The sequence below is a fragment of the Barbatula barbatula genome, assembly GCF_947034865.1.
Source record: "Barbatula barbatula genome assembly, chromosome: 19".
Classification (NCBI taxonomy): Eukaryota; Metazoa; Chordata; class Actinopteri; order Cypriniformes; family Nemacheilidae; genus Barbatula; species Barbatula barbatula.
This window is the reverse complement of record NC_136782.1, coordinates 20576771-20599791: the sequence shown is the minus strand read 5'-3', so window position 1 is coordinate 20599791 and position 23021 is coordinate 20576771. Positions and strand designations below refer to the sequence as shown.

General features: G+C 38.5%; 3 protein-coding genes across 3 annotated transcripts in view; 2 read left to right on the top strand and 1 right to left on the bottom strand.

The window, feature by feature from the left end:
• Positions 1–1491: 1491 nt before the first annotated feature.
• LOC306908588 (protein NLRC3-like) lies at positions 1492–7388 on the top strand. The gene is made up of 8 exons (XM_079481605.1): positions 1492–1593; positions 1725–1817; positions 2512–4269; positions 4376–4543; positions 4631–4759; positions 4853–5026; positions 5116–5289; positions 5421–7388. Exons 1-8 carry the CDS (start codon positions 1529–1531, stop codon positions 5578–5580), a joined length of 2721 nt encoding a protein of 906 aa, XP_079337731.1. The 5' UTR covers positions 1492–1528; the 3' UTR covers positions 5581–7388.
• Positions 7389–9101: 1713 nt separating this feature from the next.
• Positions 9102–16432, top strand: LOC306908584 (NACHT, LRR and PYD domains-containing protein 3-like). Its single transcript, XM_079481600.1, has 12 exons — positions 9102–9530; positions 9686–9775; positions 9860–9973; positions 10107–10217; positions 10372–10482; positions 11062–11154; positions 11269–13026; positions 13119–13286; positions 13398–13532; positions 13648–13821; positions 15313–15486; positions 15570–16432. Exons 1-12 carry the CDS (start codon positions 9484–9486, stop codon positions 15727–15729), a joined length of 3135 nt encoding a protein of 1044 aa, XP_079337726.1. The 5' UTR covers positions 9102–9483; the 3' UTR covers positions 15730–16432.
• The window catches only part of epha4l (eph receptor A4, like), a 24585-nt gene continuing 17712 nt past the window's right edge, over positions 16149–23021 (bottom strand). Inside the window, exons 8-17 of the mRNA XM_079481604.1 lie at positions 22822–22933; positions 22691–22743; positions 22487–22600; positions 22216–22401; positions 19454–19515; positions 19170–19379; positions 18661–18810; positions 18303–18496; positions 17350–17511; positions 16149–17213 (exon numbers count right to left, since the gene is read on the bottom strand). Coding sequence (XP_079337730.1) covers positions 17099–17213; positions 17350–17511; positions 18303–18496; positions 18661–18810; positions 19170–19379; positions 19454–19515; positions 22216–22401; positions 22487–22600; positions 22691–22743; positions 22822–22933 — 1358 coding nt within the window. The 3' untranslated portion in view covers positions 16149–17098. The remainder of the gene's footprint in view (positions 17214–17349; positions 17512–18302; positions 18497–18660; positions 18811–19169; positions 19380–19453; positions 19516–22215; positions 22402–22486; positions 22601–22690; positions 22744–22821; positions 22934–23021) is intronic.

Here is a 23021-nt window from a genome sequence, read left to right as displayed (position 1 = left end):
TGACCAGCAGGCCACAGCTGACCCTACTAACATACGTAGACACACACACAAAAACAGAGACGGGTACACACAGACACGCACAGCGGTTTTCACTAAAAATCACACATTTAAGATAAAGTAGAGAGAAACACAGAACAAAAGCCAGTCATTGTCCAGACATGACCAGACCTGAAAACATTTCTAAACTTCTCAAACCGGTAAGTCAAGTTTTTTGGCTGACGGATCATCTAATGTTTTTCTTATTCGTTTCCTGTTTATTTTTACGTCCCAACAACCCAACACCATGTCTCTAACGATTGATAAGGAAAATACCCGCAAAGCAGAGAAAAGGTGAGACAAAAGGTTATTGATTATTCGTACATTTATTCAAATGTATGTATACTTATAGTGATACAAAGAATATTTTCTAAAGCAAATACTTTGTTCTTCATCTGATCCCAGCTGCGTGTCTGTCGAAAGTAATCAGTTTGGTGGTAGTCGGTGTTCTGATGAAAGGTAAAATGTGATAATTTTGTTGACAAATTGGACATCTGAATATGTTTCAAAGATAAACATTATTAAAACTGGACAGTATCACTTTGACAGTTTTCTGCAGAAAAGATCAGATTCACCTGTGCTCAGTATTTTATCTATGAAGAGTGATAAATCAATGAACATGCCAATATTTCTAAAATGTGGAGATTCTCTACTTGACCAAAGGTAAATCAAACTACTTTCATGTTTGCATGTATATACAATACCCATGTAGGGAAACTATGTGTTAAAGGCTAAAAATAACCTGAAATAATATGAACGGCATGCGCCGCAACGTTTGTTTATGGTGTTAAGATGAAAGCGTCTATACAGTGGCAGGGTTATCAGGTTTTGTGTCATACTAAAGGTTTATTATGTGATACACGTAAACCACATGAGTTAAACCAAAAAATGTATTGAAATAAAAAATGAATGCATTTGGCAGACTCTTTTATCCAAAGCGACTTACATTGCATTGTACTATACATTTGTTTCTGTGATCGAACCCATGACGTTGGCTTTGATAGCGCCATGTTCTTATCACTGAGCCACATGAACGCTATATATTAATAATAATCTTGATGTATTGTGTTGTCTTTTTCAGTTCTGGTGAGAGAATGGACTCATCTGTACCCAGTATTTTATCTATGAAAAGTGGAAAATCAATGAACATGCCAATTTTCTTTAAGAATGGAGAATCTCTGTTTGACAAAAGGTAAATCAAACCACTTTATGTTTTATTCTAGCTAAGGATAGCTGTGATGCTTTGATCCTGTCATGCTGAACATTTTCTAGGTTCATTTAATTGATTGGGACACGGTATATCATGCAACCATGTTTTAAAAACATGCCGCATCTTTGAGCATAGTGGCACAAACTAAAATAACTTTGTTATAATTCAAAGATTAATGAAATAGTTTGAACAAAATTGAATATACAGTATTCCAGAGCTGATGAGAGGTCTTTTTTCAGTGCTGATGAGAGATTCGACTCGCCTGTTCCCAGTGTTTTATCCATGAAGAGTGATAGATCAATGACCATGCCAATTTATTTAAAACGTGGAGAATCTCTAGACCGAAGGTAATTCAAACATTACCGTATTGTGCATCAGCATATAGTTGGCAAGGACAAAAACTGTTTTAATCAACTTTAATGCAATATAAGAGTTTGTTAACTTTGTCTGTGAAACCCACCCTTGTTGTCTTTTGCAGTTCAAACAAGAAAAAGGACTTAACTGCCCCCAAAGCTCTGTTCATCAAACAGGAATATAGCTGGAGTACTGAAACCAATCGATCCCACCAGAGGTATCTTTTCACAACAGATCTATTCTCTATCATCTTTTACATCACGTGATTAGAAGTGGGGTTCTATTGTGTCACAGGATGAAACAAGATATAGGGGCGGTTTCCCAGAAAGGCCTTAAGACTTGTCCTAGACTAAAGTTAAAGCTAGAGCTGTCTAAACTGTAGAGAGCTTAGACTGGCATATCTTAAAATACGTCAGCGTCATTGTTTTGTTTGAAGATGCACACCAGTAATGCTTGTTCGTAAGGCATGTTTGTAAAAACTACATAAACTTGCAGTTTGTACTTTTTGGCAGTAAAATCTCCAATAACCACAGGGCCAGTGTTATATATTTTGTTCAGTTGAGTACTTACGACATCCCATTATTCTACGCTCCTTCACAGCGTCATCAAGCTATGCCATTGTTGTTGTTTTGGACATATCGGTTTTGAATGTGATTTTACAAACTGCGCCTTTAAATGTCCTTATTTAAGGTCTAGTCCTGGCTTAGGCTAATTCAGGTACAGGAAACCGCCAATGTCTATTCTGTTTTTGTTAGTAGAAAAGTCATGTGATTAATTGAAATTTCAATATGGTCCAACATTGAGCTTCTAAATCATATAATTCTTTATACCTTAACACATAAGGTGCTCATGTACAGAACACAACGATTTACTAACACTTAAGCTTCTGTGGTTTTATTATTTGCTTTTAGACATGACCCACCATCATTTCTCGAAATCCTCGAAAGATTTAAATCACAAATGAAAACGAGGTTCCAGTGTGTTTTTGAAGGATTAGGCGAGCAGGGAAACTCAACACTGCTGAATGAGATCTACACAGAGCTCTACATCACAGAGTGTGAAAGTAGAGGAATCAGTAATAAGCATGAGGTGAGACAGATTGAGACACAATCCAGGAGAACAGCAACAGAGGACACACCTATCAGATGCCATGACATCTTTAAAGCTTCACCTGCACAAGACAAACCCATCAGAAGTGTGCTGACAAAGGGAGTCGCTGGCATTGGAAAAACAGTCTCCGTGCAGAAGTTCATTCTGGACTGGGCTGAAGGGAAAGAGAATCAGGACGTCCACCTCATATTTCCACTTCCTTTCAGAGAACTGAATCTGATGAAAGACAAACAACTCAGTCTTCTGGAGCTTCTTCATCTGTTCTTCCCAGAGACACAAGAAATGGAAATCTTCAGCGGTGAATATAAAGTGTTGTTCATCTTTGATGGTTTGGATGAGTGTCGTGTGTCTCTGGACTTTCACAGCAGCGTGAGGTTGTGTGATGTCAGTGAATCGGCCTCAGTGGACGTGATGCTGACAAACCTCATGAAGGGGAATCTGCTTCCCTCCGCTCTCATCTGGATCACCTCCAGACCAGCAGCAGCTGATCTCATCCCCTCTGAGTGTGTTGATCGAGTCACAGAAGTACGAGGCTTTACTGACAAACAGAAGGAGGAATACTTCAGCAAGAGAATCAGTGATGAGAGTCTGAACAACAGAATCATCTCACACCTGAAGTCATCCAGGAGCCTCTACATCATGTGTCACATCCCGGTGTTCTGCTGGATTTCAGCCACTGTTCTAGAGAGAATGTTGAGTGAAGCAGAGAGTGAAGGAGAGATCCCCAAGACTCTCACTCAGATGTACACACACTTCCTGATCATTCAGACAAACATCAAACATCAGAAGGACTATGAGAAGAATGATGAAGACATGATCTTCAAACTGGGCAAACTGGCTTTTGAGCAGCTTGTGAAAGGGAATCTGATCTTCTATGATGAGGACCTGAGAGAGTGTGGCATTGATGTAGCAGAAGCATCAGTGTACTCAGGACTGTGCACTCAGATCTTCAGAGAGGAGTTTGGCTTGTATCAGGGGAAAGTTTACTGCTTTATTCATATGACCATACAGGAACATCTAGCAGCTCTTTATGCTCACATCTCCTTCACAAACAACAACACAAATGTGTTTGTGCAAGAAGAATCTCATGAATCTGAACTGTTCAGCTTACACAAGTGTGCAATTGATAAAGCCTTAGAAAGTACCAACGGACATCTAGATCTTCTGCTTCGCTTCCTCGTGGGATTCTCATTGGATTCAAATCAAGTTCTTCTAGAAGACCTTTTGGTAAAGAGAACATATGACTTCCAGGAAAGAGGACAAACTATTAACTATCTAAAGGGAAAAGTCAGAAACACATCTTGTCCAAATGAATGTTTCATTCTCTTCCATTGTTTAAATGAACTGAATGACCATTCTTTAACAGATGAAATCCAAAGCCATCTGAACTCTGGAAAAATGAAAACACAATGCATGACCAATGAACTCTGGTTAGCCCTGGTGTATGTTTTAATGACCACAAATGAAAAGTTGGATGAGTTTGATCTTCGTAAATATGGAGGATCAGATGAAACCCTTCGCTGGCTGCATCCACTGGTCAATGTGTCCACAAAGGCCCAGTAAGAGCGCATTGCTGTATATATTGTTATAACTGTGCATACACAACACTGAAATACCACATGACAAAGAAATGCATATGCTTATATAGTTTACTTTTTCCATTAGATTACAAGACTGTAACATTACAGTGAAGGGCTGTGCATCGCTGTCTTTTGTTCTTACATCATTGTCCAATTTGAGAGAGCTGAACCTGAGTGAAAACAACAACCTACAGGACTCCGGAGTGGAGATGCTATGTGTCGGAGTAACAAGATCACGTTACACACCAATGGTGTAAGTTTCAGAAAAACAAATAAAGCTTAAATATGGAAATACAAATGTGGAATATTAATGATTTTAATGAAATGCTTCTCACTTCAGGATGCCAGAGGTTTTGCCCCCAATATGTGATTCAGAAAGTGTACATAAACAACATAACAAAAGTCATGATTATTTTAACCATGTTACTGCTGGACTACAGGACACGAAGTGCAGCCTTGAATCTCTGAAGTGAGTAAAGAAATGATACAAAATGTATTTTGTACATACGTATTCCTGCTATTAGCTTTAGTCGACACATGTATTTTTGTCTATTGGCTATAGGTTGAAGAACTGCAAAGTAACAGAAGAGGGTTGTTATCACCTCAGCACAGCTCTGACTTTAAACCCATCACATTTAAAAGAGCTGGACCTGAGCGGGAATCATATAGAAGACTCTGGAGTCAAACATCTCTGTGCTGTTCTGGAGAAAATTGAGTGTGCACTTCAGATACTGAAGTGAGTTCAGTTCTATTAATATTACATGCTATGATAAAGTGCGCAATAATGATTTCATTCGAAAACAACATTTACAAACGTTCTCTCAGGCTGAATAAATGTGGAATCACAGAGGAAGGTTGTGCCGCTCTGGCTTCAGCTCTGAGCTCAAAGACGTCCGGTTTGATAGAGCTTGATCTGAGTGTAAATGCTCTACAAGATTCAGGAGTGAAGCTGATCTCTGCTGGACTGAAGAATCCTCACTGTAAACTGGAGAAACTAAGGTAAATTACTGTTTCTGAGTGATCTGAATCGATGCAAAATCTAAGCTTAGTACAGTCCAGGTCTAAAAGACACATATCATTTTTAAATAGCCCACCATCTAATGCTTGCAAATATACTGTCTTCTCCTTAGGTTGTCAAACTGTAGTGTTACAAAGGAAGGTGCCGCAGCTTTGACTGAAGCTCTGAACTCAAACCCCTCACACCTGACAGAGCTCGACCTGCAGGAGAATCGTCTGAAAGAATCAGACGTGAATCTTCTCCCCATGATACGTGACAAAGTTATCATATAAACATAGGAAACAATATTAAAATAACACACAATGTGGATGTTCTAAATTGTTTTGTTATATAGGACTTTACAGGGCAGTTTCTCGTACTGGGTTTAAGACTAGATGGCAGTCAGGTCAGTCTGACTTCCGTACAACAACATCAGAAATTAGTAACTTATCTGAATTTCAGACAATTGGTACAGCAAGTAGAAGTGGTACAGCATCTAAAAGCGTCAATTGGCAGCCTTGACACACTTACCACATCCTTTCCTTTAGCTCAGTGGTAAGAGCCTTGCGTTAACAAATGCAAGGTTGTGGGTTTGATCCCAGGGGAATGCAGATACCTATGTATAAATGTATAGGATAATGCAATGTAAGTCGCTTTGGATAAAAGCGTCTGCCAAATGCCTAAAATGTTAATGTAAAAACCTCACTGCTTTCAGGAACTTTCCCAGAGTCCATATAAACTGCAGGTGTCAAAACTCTTCTAAAAAAGAGCAATCTAGACAAAAGATTGTCTAGACAATCTAGACAACTCTACTTTCTAACTACAGACCAATATCAAATCTTCCTTTTATAGGCAAGATCATTGAAAAGGTTTTCTTCAATCACATGACCAAATTCTTAAACTCAAATGGCTATCTGGAAAATTTTCAGACTGGTTTCCGTCAGCATTACAGCACAGAGACACTGCTCATAAAGATAATAAATTATATTTGATTGAATTCTGATTCAGGCAAAATATCAATTCTGGTACTACTAGATCCCAGTGCTGCCTTTGACATGGTAGAACACACCATATAGGCTGGGAAACTGGGTAGTGCTTTCTGGGCTGGTCCATAAATGGTTCAGGTCATACCTTAAAGGGAGAGATTACTATGTGAACATAGGCAACCATAAATCTGACTGGACACCCATGACTTGTGGTGTTCCACAGAGCTCAATTCTCGCCCCGCTCCTCTTCAATTTGTATATGCTCCCACATTGCCAAATATTAAAAAAGTACCAAATTGTTTACCACAGCTATGCAGATGACACTCAGATCTACCATGCCCTCTCACCCAATGACTACAGACCTATTGACAGGCCTAACTAACAAGGTAAACACATACCTTGACTTAAGAGGTCTAAAGACACAAAGTAAGGTAAAAAATCATTTTAGAGTCATGTCAAAGCAATAAGCAAATCAGCGTACCACCATCTCAGAAATATTGCCTGAACAGTTTAGTCTCAAACCAAGATTCAGAGAAACTAATTCATGCATTCATCACCAGCAGGGTGGATTACTGTAATGGACTCCTTACATTGTTTCCCAAAAAGACCACTAGACAGCTGCAGCTCATACAGGGATCCATTTGCATTTTAAAGTTTCGTCTTAATTCTCTTTGTCAATCATATTATGTAAGCACTTTGAATTGCCCTGTGGGTGAAATGTGCTGTATAAATAAAGGTGTCTCGGCTAGTCCTAGACTCAAATAAATGATAGTTCTGTCTAAACTGAAAACAGCCTGCATTGACATATCTTCAAATACACCAGTACCATTGATTTGTCTCAAAATGCTAACAAGTAATGTTTTTTGAATGTGTGTTGTACTTAAATGTCATAATTTAGGCCTAGTCTTGACTTCAGCTATCTTTGTCTGGGAAACCACCCCAACATAAATTTTAACGTGACATAAAATTAAGTTTTTAAATTGTTTCAGGTTGTTTAAGTTGTAAATACAATAATAAAATTTCTTAGAAATACATTACTACAATTATTTGACTGTTTTGCCTTTGAAATGTGAGATGCAAGTTACATACAATAATTGATAAAATCCTCTTAAATCATTTATGCCTTTGGCTCACCTGGTGGGTTTTGTCATCATCCTTTCATATTTCCTCTTACATACTGTAATATATTTGCTTTGTTTATTTTGCCTGCCCGGGGGTGATTTTCTCACTTTTATCCTAAACATATCAACACCATAGCTCTTTTTTCATTTATTTTTCATTAACCTCTGGCATTTATTTTAAAAACTAGATACAAAAGACCATAAATATAAGTTATAAGATGCATCTAAAGAGAAAAAGCAGATTGTGTGAGTTCTCATCTATTAAATGTGCCACTGAGATTGGCTTAATAGGACCAGGTGTTATAATGAGCAGTCAAGAATATGAATTTAGGAAAAGGAGGTCTTGAGGTTTCACTGGGTTCGTCTGGTAGGCATCCTCTGTGTTTGGGTGGATTAATGATTCTAGAAATTCCAACTTACCTTTCCTTGCCATTATCAGAGAGACATCACATGAGTTGTGATCCCACTTTCATCACATCCATTATCATGGGTTAAAGATGCCTTTTGGTTAGGTGCTGCTGATAATGCCCTAATGCGACACATCGTCAGTTGTGCACCTCAGCCTCATTGGGTGTTTCGGCCCTTTATCACAAGACACTCTCAGCCAAGGGAGGCCCACCGCAGGCTGATCAGACCTGGGTGTGTGTCGCATTGTTGCAAGGTCATCTGGCATCCCATGCTGTGTCCATCCACCTCAACCAATCGAATCGGCAGCCTTCTGGTCACGAGTCCGACTCTCTAGCCATTAGGCCACGACTGCCTACACTGAAATGCATGCTCACTCACTGCCCCTGGTCCCGTATGGCACAAAATGACAACACAGTACCAAAATCGACGCAGCCATACGCGTCCCAACCCGTTGGCTAAGGCTGTTATAGCCCCACTGGCACCGTAAATGCATTCTCAGTGCCCCCGGTCCCGTATGGCATAGCATTATAACACACAACACCATTTTATTACATGGTCATTTGGCCACCCATATTGTGTCCTTCTGTTTCAACCACAGCCAGTGACTGCTTCTCTCTGCAACAGTGACTTTGGGCCTGCCCTCTGATTCCCACTTCCTTAAGCAGCCTTGTAGTGGAATTGGAAACAAAGCCCTTTTTAAAGCCCACTTCCACCGGAAACACTTGAGATACAATGTGTTACTCTCAAAATGAACACTAACTGTGATAACAACATTCTGTTAACATCTTTCATGCATGTAGGGAGAAAAAGGACATTATCCAAATCTGTAAATGGAATTATCATAACCTATGGATAACAGTTATACAAAGTAACCCAATTCCACTGGAAATCCACAGACTTGGCAACACAGACCCTCTCACGCCGTTTCAATATGGTGGACAACCTATGTATAGCGGTCCATAGATAGAGATGCTAATGCGGCATCTAGTTTTGATATCTATGGTTACAACAGCAATTACAGCTGATCTACTTTTATCTCTGATTACATTATCTCAAAAAACGTAATATTTGTGTGGGTAGCATTATATAAATAGTTTTGTATAGTAAGTCGTTTTTTCCTCTGTTTTGCTAGTCACTTTTGATAAAGGCCTATGTAGTAAAACCACATTTTTCAGCTTTCATGTGCTTGTGTACATGAAAACATTTCTCACATACGATCCCATGATCATACGTAGGGGAATTACAGTAGCTCCGCCTCCTGCAAACATCTGAAGAGATCATAATTCTGTTGTTCAGCTCACAGGACACATGGTAAGTGCACATACAGAAACAAAAGACTGTTTGCTCGATCAAGCAAAGAGAAAATAAATCTTCAAGAGTCAGATCTAAAACAAATCGGACACTTTCAAATTGAAAATGATTCAGTAATGTTATATGCTGAATGTTACATTGTTGCACAAAATATTTCACTGGATATTATGCATTTTATGTTATGAGGTTTTATTTAAAAAAACACCGGAAGACGTTTTTTCATTGTTACATGACAGAAAGTACATCTAAACTAGTCAAACCAGTTACTGAAGGCGTTAATCTAATGTTGTGCGTCCTCATTCTTGTTTTTAAGTTTCTTGCGAAGGAAACACTACATTCAGAATATATTTGTCAAAAATAAGCAGACACGATGTCCCAAATAAAAGACAAGCAAAATACTTGCATAGAGGAGAAAAGGTAAGACAAAAAGTTTTCGATTATCAATAGATATGAACATTTGTTTATAGCACGGGGTGTGCATTCGTTTTTTAAATTCATTTTCCCGTCGCCAACTATTCCTTGTATTTGTAGTATAATGAATATTTTCTGAAGCGAATGCTTTGTTCCTATAGATCAGACTCACCTGAACACTGTTTGTCTGTCAAAAGTGATCAATTTTTGCCAGTTGAGTTAAACGGTGGAGCTTTGTCTTCTGATGAAAGGTAAATACTACATTTTATTGACATCACTAGAATAACACTGATCTGAATATAATATGAGATAAACAGCTTGTGTTCCTTTTCCAGTTTTCAGCCAGAGAGATCGGATTCACCTGTACTCACTGTTTTATCTATGAAAAGTGATAAATCAATAACTATGCCAATTCATTTCAAACATGAAGAATCTCTGCCTGACCCAAGGTAAATCCAACTACTTATGTTTGCATGTTACTTCGTGATACAGACTAAAATCATTTTCTTTCAAAAATGTATTGAACAAAACGTTTTTATTACTTTAACATAATATTTTGAACAATATTTTGTTGTCTTTTAGTTCTAGAGAGAGATTTAACTCATCTGTACCCAGTGTCTTATCTATGAAAAGTGATAAATCACTGACTATGCCAATTCACTTCAAACAAGGAGATTCTCAGTTTAACCAAAGGTAACTCCAACTACTTTCATGTTTGCATTCATCATGACATACCCATTATATAGTGGCAATGGCTAAATACATTTTATTATTATATTAAAGAATCAAAATGTTATAATGAAATAATCTTAAACTATTAAGAGACTCATTGTGTTGTCTTTTTCAGTTCTGGTGAGAGACGGAACTCCTCTGTACCCAGTGTTTTATCTATGAAAAGTGATAAATCAATGACAATGCCAATTCACTTAAAACATGAAGAATCTCTGCTTGACCAAAGGTAAATCAAACTACTGTTACATTTGAATAAAGTTTTGCCTATTTGTGTTGATTTTGATACACTAGGTTGTTTCAAGCCACGGTTGGGTGAATGGACATTTTCTAGGTCACTTCCAACCCAGAAGTTGGGTTTCTCAATATTTTACCCCAAACATGGATTGAAAAACCCAGCATACTTAAAAAAGATTAAATAAATAATGGTTAGTAGCTGTAGAATAAACCTCAACATTTTGGGGCGGATTAACCTAAACTAGGACTAGGCCTTAACTCAATTAGGATATTTAAGTTTAAAACATAGTTTACAAACAAACATTACTGTGTGATTCTTGAAACAAAACAATCACACTGACATATTTTAAGATATGCAAGTTGTTTTCGATCAAGACGGCACTCACATTTTAATTAGTCTATAAGCCCTGTCCGGGAAACCGCCCCATACCCGGGTGACTCTGTGGTATTAGTTTTAAGTGGTTGTCACGACTGACCAATCAGAATCAAGTATTTCAGAGCGCTTTGTATTTCAACACTTCAACATAATCTTTTTGTACTCTTGATAACTGAAATTTGGTGTCTTTTCCAGTTCTGGAAAAAGATTTAACCCGTCTGTACCCAGAGATAAATCATTGGTCCCGCCAATGGACTTTAAACAAAAAGAATCTCTGCCTGAGCAAAGGTAAATCAAACTACTATTATGTTTGCATGTAACTTATTAAATCTGTGTTTATTTGATCCTATATACTGTGAAAAAGCTTGTTTGTTTTAACAGTCATTTTCTTGTTTTTTCTAGAAACGACCCTCCATCATTTGATTCAGAAATCCACCAAAGATTTAAATCACAAATGAAAACGAGGTTCCAGTGTGTTTTTGAAGGATTAGGCAAGCAGGGAAACCCAACACTGCTGAATGAGATCTACACAGAGCTCTACATCACAGAGTGTGAAAGTGGAGAGATCAGTAATGAACATGAGGTGAGACAGATTGAGACACAATCCAGGAGAACAGCAACAGAGGACACACCTATCAGATGCCACGACATCTTTAAAGCTTCACCTGCACAAGACAAACCCATCAGAAGTGTGCTGACAAAGGGAGTCGCTGGCATTGGAAAAACAGTCTCCGTGCAGAAGTTCATTCTGGACTGGGCTGAAGGGAAAGAGAATCAGGACATCCACCTCATATTTCCACTTCCTTTCAGAGAACTGAATCTGATGAAAGACAAACAACTCAGTCTTCTGGAGCTTCTTCATCTGTTCTTCCCAGAGACACAAGAAATGGAAATCTCCAGCGGTGAATATAAAGTGTTGTTCATCTTTGATGGTTTGGATGAGTGTCGTGTGTCTCTGGACTTTCACAGCAGCGTGAGGTTGTGTGATGTCAGTGAATCAGCCTCAGTGGACGTGATGCTGACAAACCTCATGAAGGGGAATCTGCTTCCCTCCGCTCTCATCTGGATCACCTCCAGACCAGCAGCAGCTGATCTCATCCCCTCTGAGTGTGTTGATCGAGTCACAGAGGTACGAGGCTTCACTGACAAACAGAAGGAGGAATACTTCAGCAAGAGAATCAGTGATGAGAGTCTGAACAACAGAATCATCTCACACCTGAAGTCATCCAGGAGCCTCTACATCATGTGTCACATCCCAGTGTTCTGCTGGATTTCAGCCACTGTTCTAGAGAGAATGTTGAGTGAAGCAGAGAGTGAAGGAGAGATCCCCAAGACTCTCACTCAGATGTACACACACTTCCTGATCATTCAGACAAACATCAAACATCAGAAGGACTATGAGAAGAATGATGAAGACATGATCTTCAAACTGGGCAAACTGGCTTTTGAGCAGCTTGTGAAAGGGAATCTGATCTTCTATGATGAGGACCTGAGAGAGTGTGGCATTGATGTAGCAGAAGCATCAGTGTACTCAGGACTGTGCACTCAGATCTTCAGAGAGGAGTTTGGCTTGTATCAGGGGAAAGTTTACTGCTTTATTCATATGACCATTCAGGAACATCTAGCAGCTCTTTATGCTCACATCTCCTTCACAAACAACAACACAAATGTGTTTGTGCAAGAAGAATCTCATGAATCTGAACTGTTCAGCTTACACAAGTGTGCAATTGATAAAGCCTTAGAAAGTACCAACGGACATCTAGATCTTCTGCTTCGCTTCCTCGTCGGATTCTCATTGGATTCAAATCACGTTCTTCTAGAAGACCTATTGGTGAAGAGAACAGACAGCTTGCAGCAGGAACGAGGGAAAACTATTAAGTATCTCAAAGAAAAAATTAAAAACTCTAATTGTCCGAAAGAATGTTTCAATCTTTTTCACTGTCTGGATGAACTTAAGGATCATTCTTTAACAGATGAAATCAAAAGCCATCTGAACTCTGGAAAACTAAAACATTGCACGAACCTTTCACATTTGTCAGCTCTGCATTTTATAACAACATCAGAGGAGAAATTTGATGAATTCGATCTTCGTAAATATGGAAGATCAGAGAAAATCCTTCGATGGCTGCTTCCAGCGATCCAGATATCTACAAAGGCCCAGTAAGATTCTTTAAATTCCATGTGTGCATACAGAATATAAAGCAATGTACTGTACATTAGAAATTGATACAGACGTTAATTTATTCTTTCAGATTACAGGACTGTAACATCACAGTGGAAGGCTGTGCATTTCTGTCTTCAGTTCTTACATCATCATCCAGTGTGAGAGAGCTGAACCTGAGTGACAACAACAACCTACAGGACTCCGGAGTGGAGATGCTCTGTGTCGGAGTAACAAGATCACAGCACAAATCATTAGAGTAAGCTCTGAAGAAGTATAAAGTTATAACAAACAACATTATTTTTCCAATGTATACTGTATTACACATTTCAAAAATCAAATGATTTCATTGAAATGCCTCTCACTACAGGATGACACGGGTCTTTCTCCAGAGATTTCTTTCAGTTCATGTACATACACATCACAACAATAGTGCTGATGAATTTCATTTCAAACATGCTTCTGCTGGACTACAGGACACAGAGTGCAGCCTGGAATCTCTGAAGTAGGTTCTGTCTCTAGGTCATGCCAAGGTCCTTGACCAAAGAATTACACAAAATGCATTCCCTGCTAGTCAATTTGGAAGTCTACAAATGTGTCTTTGTCTCTTGGCCATGTAGGTTGAAGAACTGTGACGTGACAGAAGAGGGATGTTATCACCTCAGCACAGCTCTGAGTTTAAACCCTTCACATCTGAAAGAGCTGGACCTGAGCGGGAATCATGTAGGAGACGCCGGAGTCAAACATCTCTGTGCTGTTCTGGAGAATACAGAGTGTGCTCTACAGATACTGAAGTGAGTTCAGTTCAATTGATGTTACACAATAAAGCAGCTTAAAGTCCCTATGAAGCGGAAGTTGCGATCGTTTTTACTTCTGTATTTTGACGGAATTTCGAATGAGAAAACGCTGGGCGTGGCTTCGTCTTTCTCTGCGATTTGATTGGATTTATAAAATTAGCCATTGCATTTTTAAATGTTACTGGCAGCAGCCTGCCAATTGAAGGGGAGGAGTTAACGGATGCGTCATTTGAGATGGATAGCCATTACAGGACAGAAGTGCATTTTCAGATTTTTAACTAAAGATAACCACCGATCTATATAAATGACTGGATTGCTCGTGACGTCAGTACACTGAAGCTACTGCGCCGCCATGTTGGCATGCCCAAACAGTAATTTACCAGTCTCCGTTTTTATAGCTAAAGTCTTACAGTACATTCTTATTACGCAAATGTCCTAAGCATGTAAATGGTTAATTATTTAAAATTGGACTTATTAGATATAGAGTTACGTTTTCATTACAGTAGCGTATCAGAGCGGCAGTCTTACAAGACACCTCACATATGACAAATGTGCTAAATCTCAAATCTAAATACAGATATACAGGCTCTATATGATTTTAAGTCATGAAGCTTTATTTCTAAATATTTACACATGTGCCACAGTGTGCAATACCGATACACACTAACCTTCTATTAAAGGCGGGGTGTCCGATTTCTCTTAGCTGTTGTTGATGACACACCCTACCAACATCTTCCGCCAGAACTCACTCGACTAATGTCCTTCCTGTGCACTGTGCAACTTACTGCTGATTGGCTACAAGGTTGTTTTGGTACTCGGCCCGACTATGGACACAGTAAACATAAACATTGGAAAAAACATCAGAAGGAATGATTAATTTAAACACACATTAAACACACATGTGAAACATATCACATGCATAATAAGGTTATTTTGGATTGCTATTTTGACAAAGTCAATGGCGTTCTCTGTCAGTTGGGCATACCAAGATGGTGGCGCAAGCCTGCCATTGATTTAGCATTCTAGGCGCAATCAATCATTTATATAGATCAGTGGGGCACACAAATAAAAAAAGAGAATGACCCACATTGGTAAAGGAATTATTAATAAACAATGTAATATATCATGTAAAATAGGCATTTGAATTTCTTCATTTCACTGGGACTTTAAAGGTTCTTCACAGCAATGCCATAGAAGAACCATTTCTTGTTTTTTAAAGAACCATTCAGTCAAAGGTTCTTTGAAAGAACCATCTCTTTCTAACCTTTTTATAATATTTTGTAAGTTCCTTGGATGTATGGGCTTCTATGTGGAAACATTTAGATAAAAGAAAATTATTCTATGCCTATAGCAAGCACCTTTATTTTTATGTGAGTAATAGTACATATTTAGCCCTTTTATCCAAAGCTAAGTGGAGAGGGAGTTTTTAAGTACACAGCTACCACTGACCATAAGCCATAACATTTACAAACGTATGTTTTCTCTCAGGCTGAATAAATGTGGAATCACAGAGGAAGGTTGTGCCGCTCTGGCTTCAGCTCTGAGCTCAAAGACGTCCGGTTTGATTGAGCTTGATCTGAGTGTAAATGCTCTACAAGATTCAGGAGTGAAGCTGATCTCTGCCGGACCGAAGAATCCTCACTGTAAACTGAAGAAACTGAGGTACAGTAAAAGACTTAAAAGGTTCGGGAGCAATTGATTATAAAAACAGTTTTTGCTTGAAAAGCACACTGTTGTCTCTTCAGGTTGTCAAACTGCAGTGTTACAAAGGACGGCATTGCAGCTCTGGCTGAAGCCCTGAACTCAAACCCTTCACATCTGACGGAGCTTGAATTTCGGGAGAATCAACTTAAGGAATCAGACATGAATCTTCTCTCCACGTTACAGGAAAAAGTCATTGTATAAACAGAGGAAACAGTATTAAAATAACAAGCTGCATCAAAGTTTACATTAACATTGGACTTGTTTGTGTTTAGTAAATACAATGTAATAAATGTAAGAGCAATATTACAAAAACTTCAACCCATAAAACCAGTAGACACTTCCTGAACACTTTAGGCTTGAAGCATGAACTTGATCTAGCAGAACAATCCCCTAAAAAAAAGCAATACATTTGCAAGCCATTTGGCAAAAAACTAAATCTTTTTAAGGTGTCATCTTAGAAATGTCTTTGAAAGAAACAGCTCACCTTGATGTCCATGTTGTCATCATCCCTTTTCTCTTATGTTTGCTTCAAGAAATCACCTCAGGGGAGGTGAAAGAAACACTTTTATCCTGAATGTATGAACACAATAGCACACTGTAATCTTTTTCCATTTTATTTTATGAACTAGATACAAAAGATCATAAATAGAGGTCATAAGTTAGATGCACCTAAAGAGAAAAAGCAGACGTGCGACTCCTCAACCTGTTATTAAACGTGACGCAGATATACAATGTGTTGCTGTCAAAATGGACATGACGCTTACTGTGATAATGACATACAGTCTGTTAACATCTTTTGTGCATGTGGAAAAAAGAAAATATGAAGAACTCCAAAACTGTACATGGAAAAGCGGGTATTAAGTACATTGTAAAAAACTATTAAAAACCATTGTATGTACAACATTATGTACAGTGTTTTTAAACTTGCCATCATCAATCCAGGCAGGCATTAGATTAAGTCATTTCTTTTGTTACCTCAAAAACTGCATACACACAACATGAGTAACTTAAGACTAAATCTTACCTAGATTTTTTCCTCATTTCCATGATTTTTTTTAAACAAATAAGACAAAACAATTTTCCATTCAGCAATACCTCTGAAAAGCTTCTCCATCTGGCCTTCATAAAACAAACACACACGGTCCAAACGTTCTGTTAGTTTCAGTTGAAAAAGCTGAAAATCTCCCGAGGCAAACGATCCGTTGGAATATAATGTTCACAGGATCATTTCCCTTCCACTGAGGACAAACACTTTATACTTTCATGATTCCAGAGTCCTGTCAAACACACACCTTCACTTCCTCAGTGCTGGAACAAAAGCTTCAGAAAGGTTTTCAAACATCTCGAGTCATGTGAATCGTCTGCAGAAGGCTGGTTCAAAAATCTTTAAACGTCATGAAGACAACCAGCAGAAAAAAATGAACACAACTCCTCATAAAAACGCAGAGGTGCAGGAAAAAGTGCAGTTTGACTCGTTCATTTTGATCTTTATATTCCATTAAAGTGCAGAAGTGAAATATTCCTTCCCTCTTGTAGTTCATGTTAACCAACATGATGTTTGCTTTGCACCTCACACCGGAACCTTCTTATCTTGGATTTGATGCAATCCAGACAATAAATCCTGAATGCTGGTCAAGATCTTTCTTTGATGTGCCGTGCATGTGATTCCCATGTTGGCCAGATCCCTAAAAAAGACACCATTTATTTTACATTAAGCAGACGCTTTCATCAAAAGCGACTTACAAAGAATTCAAGGAGCAATAAACAATATGTCATGCTGATATTTCACGTGATCAATAAAATGTGTTATTGAACACTCACTCCTGGTTTATTCCTATAATGCTTTCTAGGCCGCAGTGTCCTGCTGCGCTGAAGTTGTCACTGTATTGTTCCAATCCGATGACTTTCAACCATTCTTCAGCAGAATCCAATGAAGGGGCGGGGCTACCAGAGGGGGCGTGGTGCAGCATGGATGCATGGGGCCTGGGGATGAAAACATTGGGCCTTTTTAGAATTCCTGAAGACTCACATTGTTCCAAACCTAAATTATCAGAGGCTGGGAGTCTCAGTCACCATTTACTTGTAATGCATCTTTTTTCTTACAATGATAGTGAATGGTGACTGAAGCTGTCAGTTACTAACATTCTGAGTTTGAATCAACTTCTTTAGAGTTTCCAATAATGTGAATATGAAGTTCCCGCGGAAAAAAATTAAGAGACCATTTTGAAAGCATCTTTTCAGTTTTCCTGAATTTATTATCTATAGGCATGTGTTTAGGTAAAATTAACATTTTTGTTTCATTCTGTAAACTACTAACAATATTTCTCCCAAATTTTAAAAATATATTGTTTCTATGTGAAAATGAAACGGGTGAAAATAACAGAAAATATGCTCTGTATTTTTTACAGACCTCAAATACTGCAAAGAAAAGAACGAGTTCATATTCACTTTTAAGCAACACAACAGTCATATTTCTATACGCTATTTTTTATGTAATAACCTTGATTTTATCACAGTTTTAATATGTCTTGTCATGCTGTCAGTCTTTCACATTGCTGTTGGATGACTTTATGTCACTCCTGAGGTTTGATTTTGTTGAAATTCAACAGACACTGGACTGGAATGACCACAATATGCCTAGAAATGATGATTAATTGAACATTTGGAATGGTCTCTTCATTTCTTCCGTGGCTGTGTCTGCTTTATAAGGGTAAGTTTGTATATACAAGTTTGTGTGCTGTCTCTATACGTCTACTAAGTGTACATCTGTGTACCTGCTAGTGTCTCCTGCAATCCTCCTGAGTGTGGCTGGATTGCGTATGAGTTTGTCTAGCATGTTGACTATCTGGCTGAATTTGGGTCTGTCTGCCCGTTCCCTCATCCAGCACTCCAGCATGAGCTGATGTAATGCCAGCGGACACTCCATGGGCGGTGGCAACCGGTAACCTTCCTCGATCGCCTTTATCACCTAGGAAACAGAGAGGAAATGAGTTATGCCATACAATTAGTTTGTATAATTTGGCATGGTGCACAACATTATGCAACAATGAAGTGCTATTGTATTATTCCATGGTCCCAAGGTAAGGAAAAAAGTAAATGTGTGACCTAAATAAATAATACAGTGGCACTTACATCCTGATTGCTCATGTCCCAATATGGTCGTTCGCCGTATGACATCACTTCCCACATGACGACGCCGTAGCTCCAGACATCACTAGCCGAAGTGAACTTCCTGTATGTGATGGCTTCCGGAGCGGTCCAGCGAATTGGAATCTTTCCTCCCTGTGATTGACAGGTTTGTGTCATTAGCAATGCTTACTATACGCTCACATACTGTATAAACAGAACTTCACAACATCCTGTTTGTTTTCTGTACTTTACAGAAGCAGAACATTTTGCTTTTAATTGAGTGGACTATTAAAACAGAAATGGAAGTGATTGTGTCGACGCCAGTCTGATACTTTCCTTTTAAGTGTAAAGTTGAAAATAAAAAAACGTCCACAGATGTGTTTTGTGTCAACATCCCATTAACTTGTTTATAGAGCTGAATAAAAGCAGTATGACACTCACAAGAGTGGCTGTCGCAATGGACATCAACACAGCTGTGATGAATCAATGTATATAAATCAAAGTAAACACACTCTGGTGGTGTAAGCTCCTTCTGGTTCATCTTCAAGCACTCTGGACATCCCGAAGTCCGAGACCTTGCACACCAGGTTGCTGTTCACCAGAATGTTCCGAGCCGCCAGGTCCCGATGAACATAACTCATGTCGGATAAATATTTCATACCGGACGCGACGCCCCTCAGCACCCCCACCAGCTGAATAACAGTGAAGCGGCCGTCATTCTTCTGAAACAGAAAGACTTAGCGGTGACACGTCGCCCAACAAAGTGATGAATCATGATTGTTGGTGAAGGTCTTACTCTGAGAAACATATCCAGCGAGCCGTTCTCCATGTACTCTGTGATGATCATTACAGGTTTGCCTGCAATCAGAGAGAGAGAGAGAGAGACTTCATAAGCTGGAGTTCGTTTGACTGTGCGATGCGAAAAACCCAACCCAACTTATTTAACTTTCCACTTTAACTTTCCCAAGGACAGTATTTGCATGCCAAAGACAAACCGCACAAATAAAAGCCTTTTCTTAATATTTATAGCATATAACATAAAGCTTGATGGACTAACCAGATGCAAACGTCAGACACAAGATCATGAATTTGTGTTATTCTAAAATCAACACACACACACACACACACACACGCGCACACTGTTTGATTGACAGTTAGTCAATGATTTTTCCCTATAGAGGAAGTGCGGTAAAATAGGCTCATCCAAATTTATTGTCAGCCATCTTTGTCAGTGTGGCCTTTCTGATGACCTTGAGTCGAGTTTGACTGACAGCTCCTCCGAGGGGCCTGAGGAGCAGGCGACCTCTGACCCTTCCCATCACGGTCTGCATTTCCCAGTCCCGCCCCTTTCCGCCCACCCTATTAGAATGCTAATAGAGTGTTTACTGAGTGTGTCTAGCTTTGCGTTGTGTGTTATGCATGCATACATTTGACAATGAACTCTATGATCTCCATCGCCAAAACATAAACATACACTTTACACATTGAAAATGATGCACCAATGAGAACAAACACAAATATATAAAAATGTAAATGAGACAGAACCACTGTAATAACATGATCAAAATCACATAGAAACACTGTTGACAGATACTGAGAGGCCCAGCGATCCCACGCTGCTTTATTTACATATTTAGATTTAACTCTTTCTCATTTATATAATGCAAATATAAGCATTCAGCTCCATTAGCTCTGCGGTAACACAACACGGGAGAAGTAAGACGGGTTTATAGTTTTAGGGACATTTATGAGCTGAAATTAAATTAAACAACGTCAGTGCTGGATGAAATATCTAATACTCTCTTTTAATTCATTATGAAGCAATAAATCAATGTTTTTTCCATCACCTGCTATTCAAAACTTTCTTTATGCACCTCAGAGTGAGCCGAATAAACTGCTTGAATCTGAATATACTGTATGCATTAATACATAATGTACATTAAAAACTTTCTAATTTAAAACATGAACATTAAAACCCAAAACATTATGAATACATTTCTATATATTGAAGCATACTTCAAGTTAATTTCATAAAGCATACATAAGTTCAATATATATATATATATATATATGAATGTCAATGTACTAGTAGTGTACTTGTAAGTTTACTTTTAATACCTTTTGGGAGTATATTGGCAGACTTTTTGGTTTACAAAAGCATACTTTTAAGGGTACTTAAGGGTATGTAACACTAGTAAACTTTGAGAGTACAATTAAAAGTATAAGAAAATTACTCGATAGGCTACCCAATTGAAATAACTAAAAGCCACGTATACATAAAACACAAAAATTGGTTATAAGTATCAGCCAAAACGTACCTTTCCAAGTGAATGTCGTATCCAAAAGAATACGTAAATATATATATGTATATGTACTGTTTATATTAAATCATAAAAAATTATTTTTAGATTAAAAGAACTCTACTATTAGCACATTTGAATAAACCAATTTACGTAAGAGCATAATAACACCTATTTAAAAATATACACAGAAAAATAAAAGTTTAACAGAAATATGTGAAACACTTCGCTATGAACAGGGCATGTGACACCCTCTCGTTCTCACACACACACAACAGCGGCGGCGGCGTTGTGCGCCTGTGGTCAGAGATATTAGGTGACACTCAAACCCCCCTCAAACACATTTAGGCCTGACGATGTGATTAATGACGCAGAGTCTGTGGTGCACTTTATTTCACATTAGCCCTCCGGTGTGGCCCACTCCATCTGGAGACCGCAAAAGTGTGTGTGAGTATTAGAGAGCGGCTCTGTAGTCATTGTCAAGCCACATTCACCAAACAAACTGAGCAGGCATATATTACACACACATACCATTAGCATATCAAAAGGAACCTCAAATGTTATATCACCAGCTTGAGACTTTAAGCTGCGCTCCATTCAAAGTCAAACAGACGATATTATTAAAGATTTCTGACCCTGTAACGTTCGGCTGTATGAAGTCTGGAATACGGGTGCTACCGTTGGTCTGAACGCTGAAACGAAATGTACTAAAGGCGTCAAAGCACATCTCAATACTGTCTACTGACATGCCTTTATCTGGTCAGTTTTTGAAGGCAGCAAAGTGTCTCCCTTCACTCCCTGCGATATCCCACAATGTTGTGCCGTTTTGATTTGGTTTAAAAATCAGTCGGCTGTCAATGATAGATTTCGTGGGAAATTATGGAGTTTTTTTACTTCAACATAAAGAAGTAATCTGCTTTTTTATCTTTTAAACTAAGATATTGATAGAGAAGAAAAAACTACAGTTTGCAGATAATGTTAACGAATATACAAATACACATTTGATCTATTTTTTAACTGAATTTTTTTATTGTGATTCCATTTCTGTATATATATATATATATATATATACACATATATAATTTGCAGCAGTTAATGTCTATCCATAAGGTAGTATCATGCAATTCCAGGTAGAATCTTGATAAAGTGGCATTTATTACACATATTTACAAACCTGAATAAATAACATTTAGGAAAGTCCAACCACATTAAACCATGCAAAAAGTAAAATTGTTGCAAAAAAAAGTTTTTGACTTACATTTGGTAACCACACCCTCCAGATGAATGATATTGGGATGATCAAACTGGCCGACGACGCTGGCCTCGCTCAGGAAGTCCAGCCTCTGCTGTTCGGTAAACCCGGCTTTCAGCGTCTTGATGGCCACACAGATCTCTCGTTTGCCTGGAAGCTTCAGACAGCCGCTACACACCTCACCAAACTCACCTACAGACACAAGTTGAGGCTTTTACACCTGCTGTTCATCAACAATCATTCATAAGGATGACAGGATAACAAATTGCTAACTGACCGATGCCGATCACTTTCTCGATCTTGATGCATGAAGTATTGATCTCTTTAGCAAACTCTCGTATGGCCTGGTTGGGGTCTTCGTAGGTGAAGGGGTCCACATATATCCTCACTCCTAAAGGCACATTAAATAGGTTCCATTACGTTACAGAGGAGAAAACCTTCCAGCAAATAAACACTGATATATCACGAGTTGCTGGATTACCTGGCTGCAGGTGTTTCTCTTCGGCCTGTTTCGTTTTGCTGTATCTGCTCCTCCTAAGATCACAATATAATTCACTATTCATTCTTTTATTAGTCTAATATCCTAAACACGAGATGTGTCATCATCCGCACCTTTTGGTGATAATAAAGGCGACGATGAAGATGAGCAGAAGCACAACAACACAGCTGGCCACCAACAGCAGCAACACAGCCGAGCTCATGATCCCGACAACGCGAGCTGCTACTGTAGAAAAGAAACAAAATATCACGTCATGCATTTAATGCTTTATAAGAGTTCAGTTAATGATACTAATAGAAGATTTTTTCGTTTC

What these genes read in the sequence shown, in the direction of transcription:
- LOC306908588 (XM_079481605.1), top strand. Translation starts at nt 1,529, where the DNA reads ATGAAGAGTGATAGATCAATGACCATGCCAATTTATTTAAAACGTGGA. An exon ending in GGAGAATCTCTAGACCGAAG is followed by an intron (nt 1,594 to 1,724) that starts GTAATTCAAACA and finishes TGTCTTTTGCAG; the next exon opens with TTCAAACAAGAAAAAGGACT. An exon ending in TCACGTTACACACCAATGGT is followed by an intron (nt 4,544 to 4,630) that starts GTAAGTTTCAGA and finishes TTCTCACTTCAG; the next exon opens with GATGCCAGAGGTTTTGCCCC.
- LOC306908584 (XM_079481600.1), top strand. Translation starts at nt 9,484, where the DNA reads ATGTCCCAAATAAAAGACAAGCAAAATACTTGCATAGAGGAGAAAAG. An exon ending in ACTTGCATAGAGGAGAAAAG is followed by an intron (nt 9,531 to 9,685) that starts GTAAGACAAAAA and finishes TTGTTCCTATAG; the next exon opens with ATCAGACTCACCTGAACACT. An exon ending in TGTAAACTGAAGAAACTGAG is followed by an intron (nt 15,487 to 15,569) that starts GTACAGTAAAAG and finishes TTGTCTCTTCAG; the next exon opens with GTTGTCAAACTGCAGTGTTA.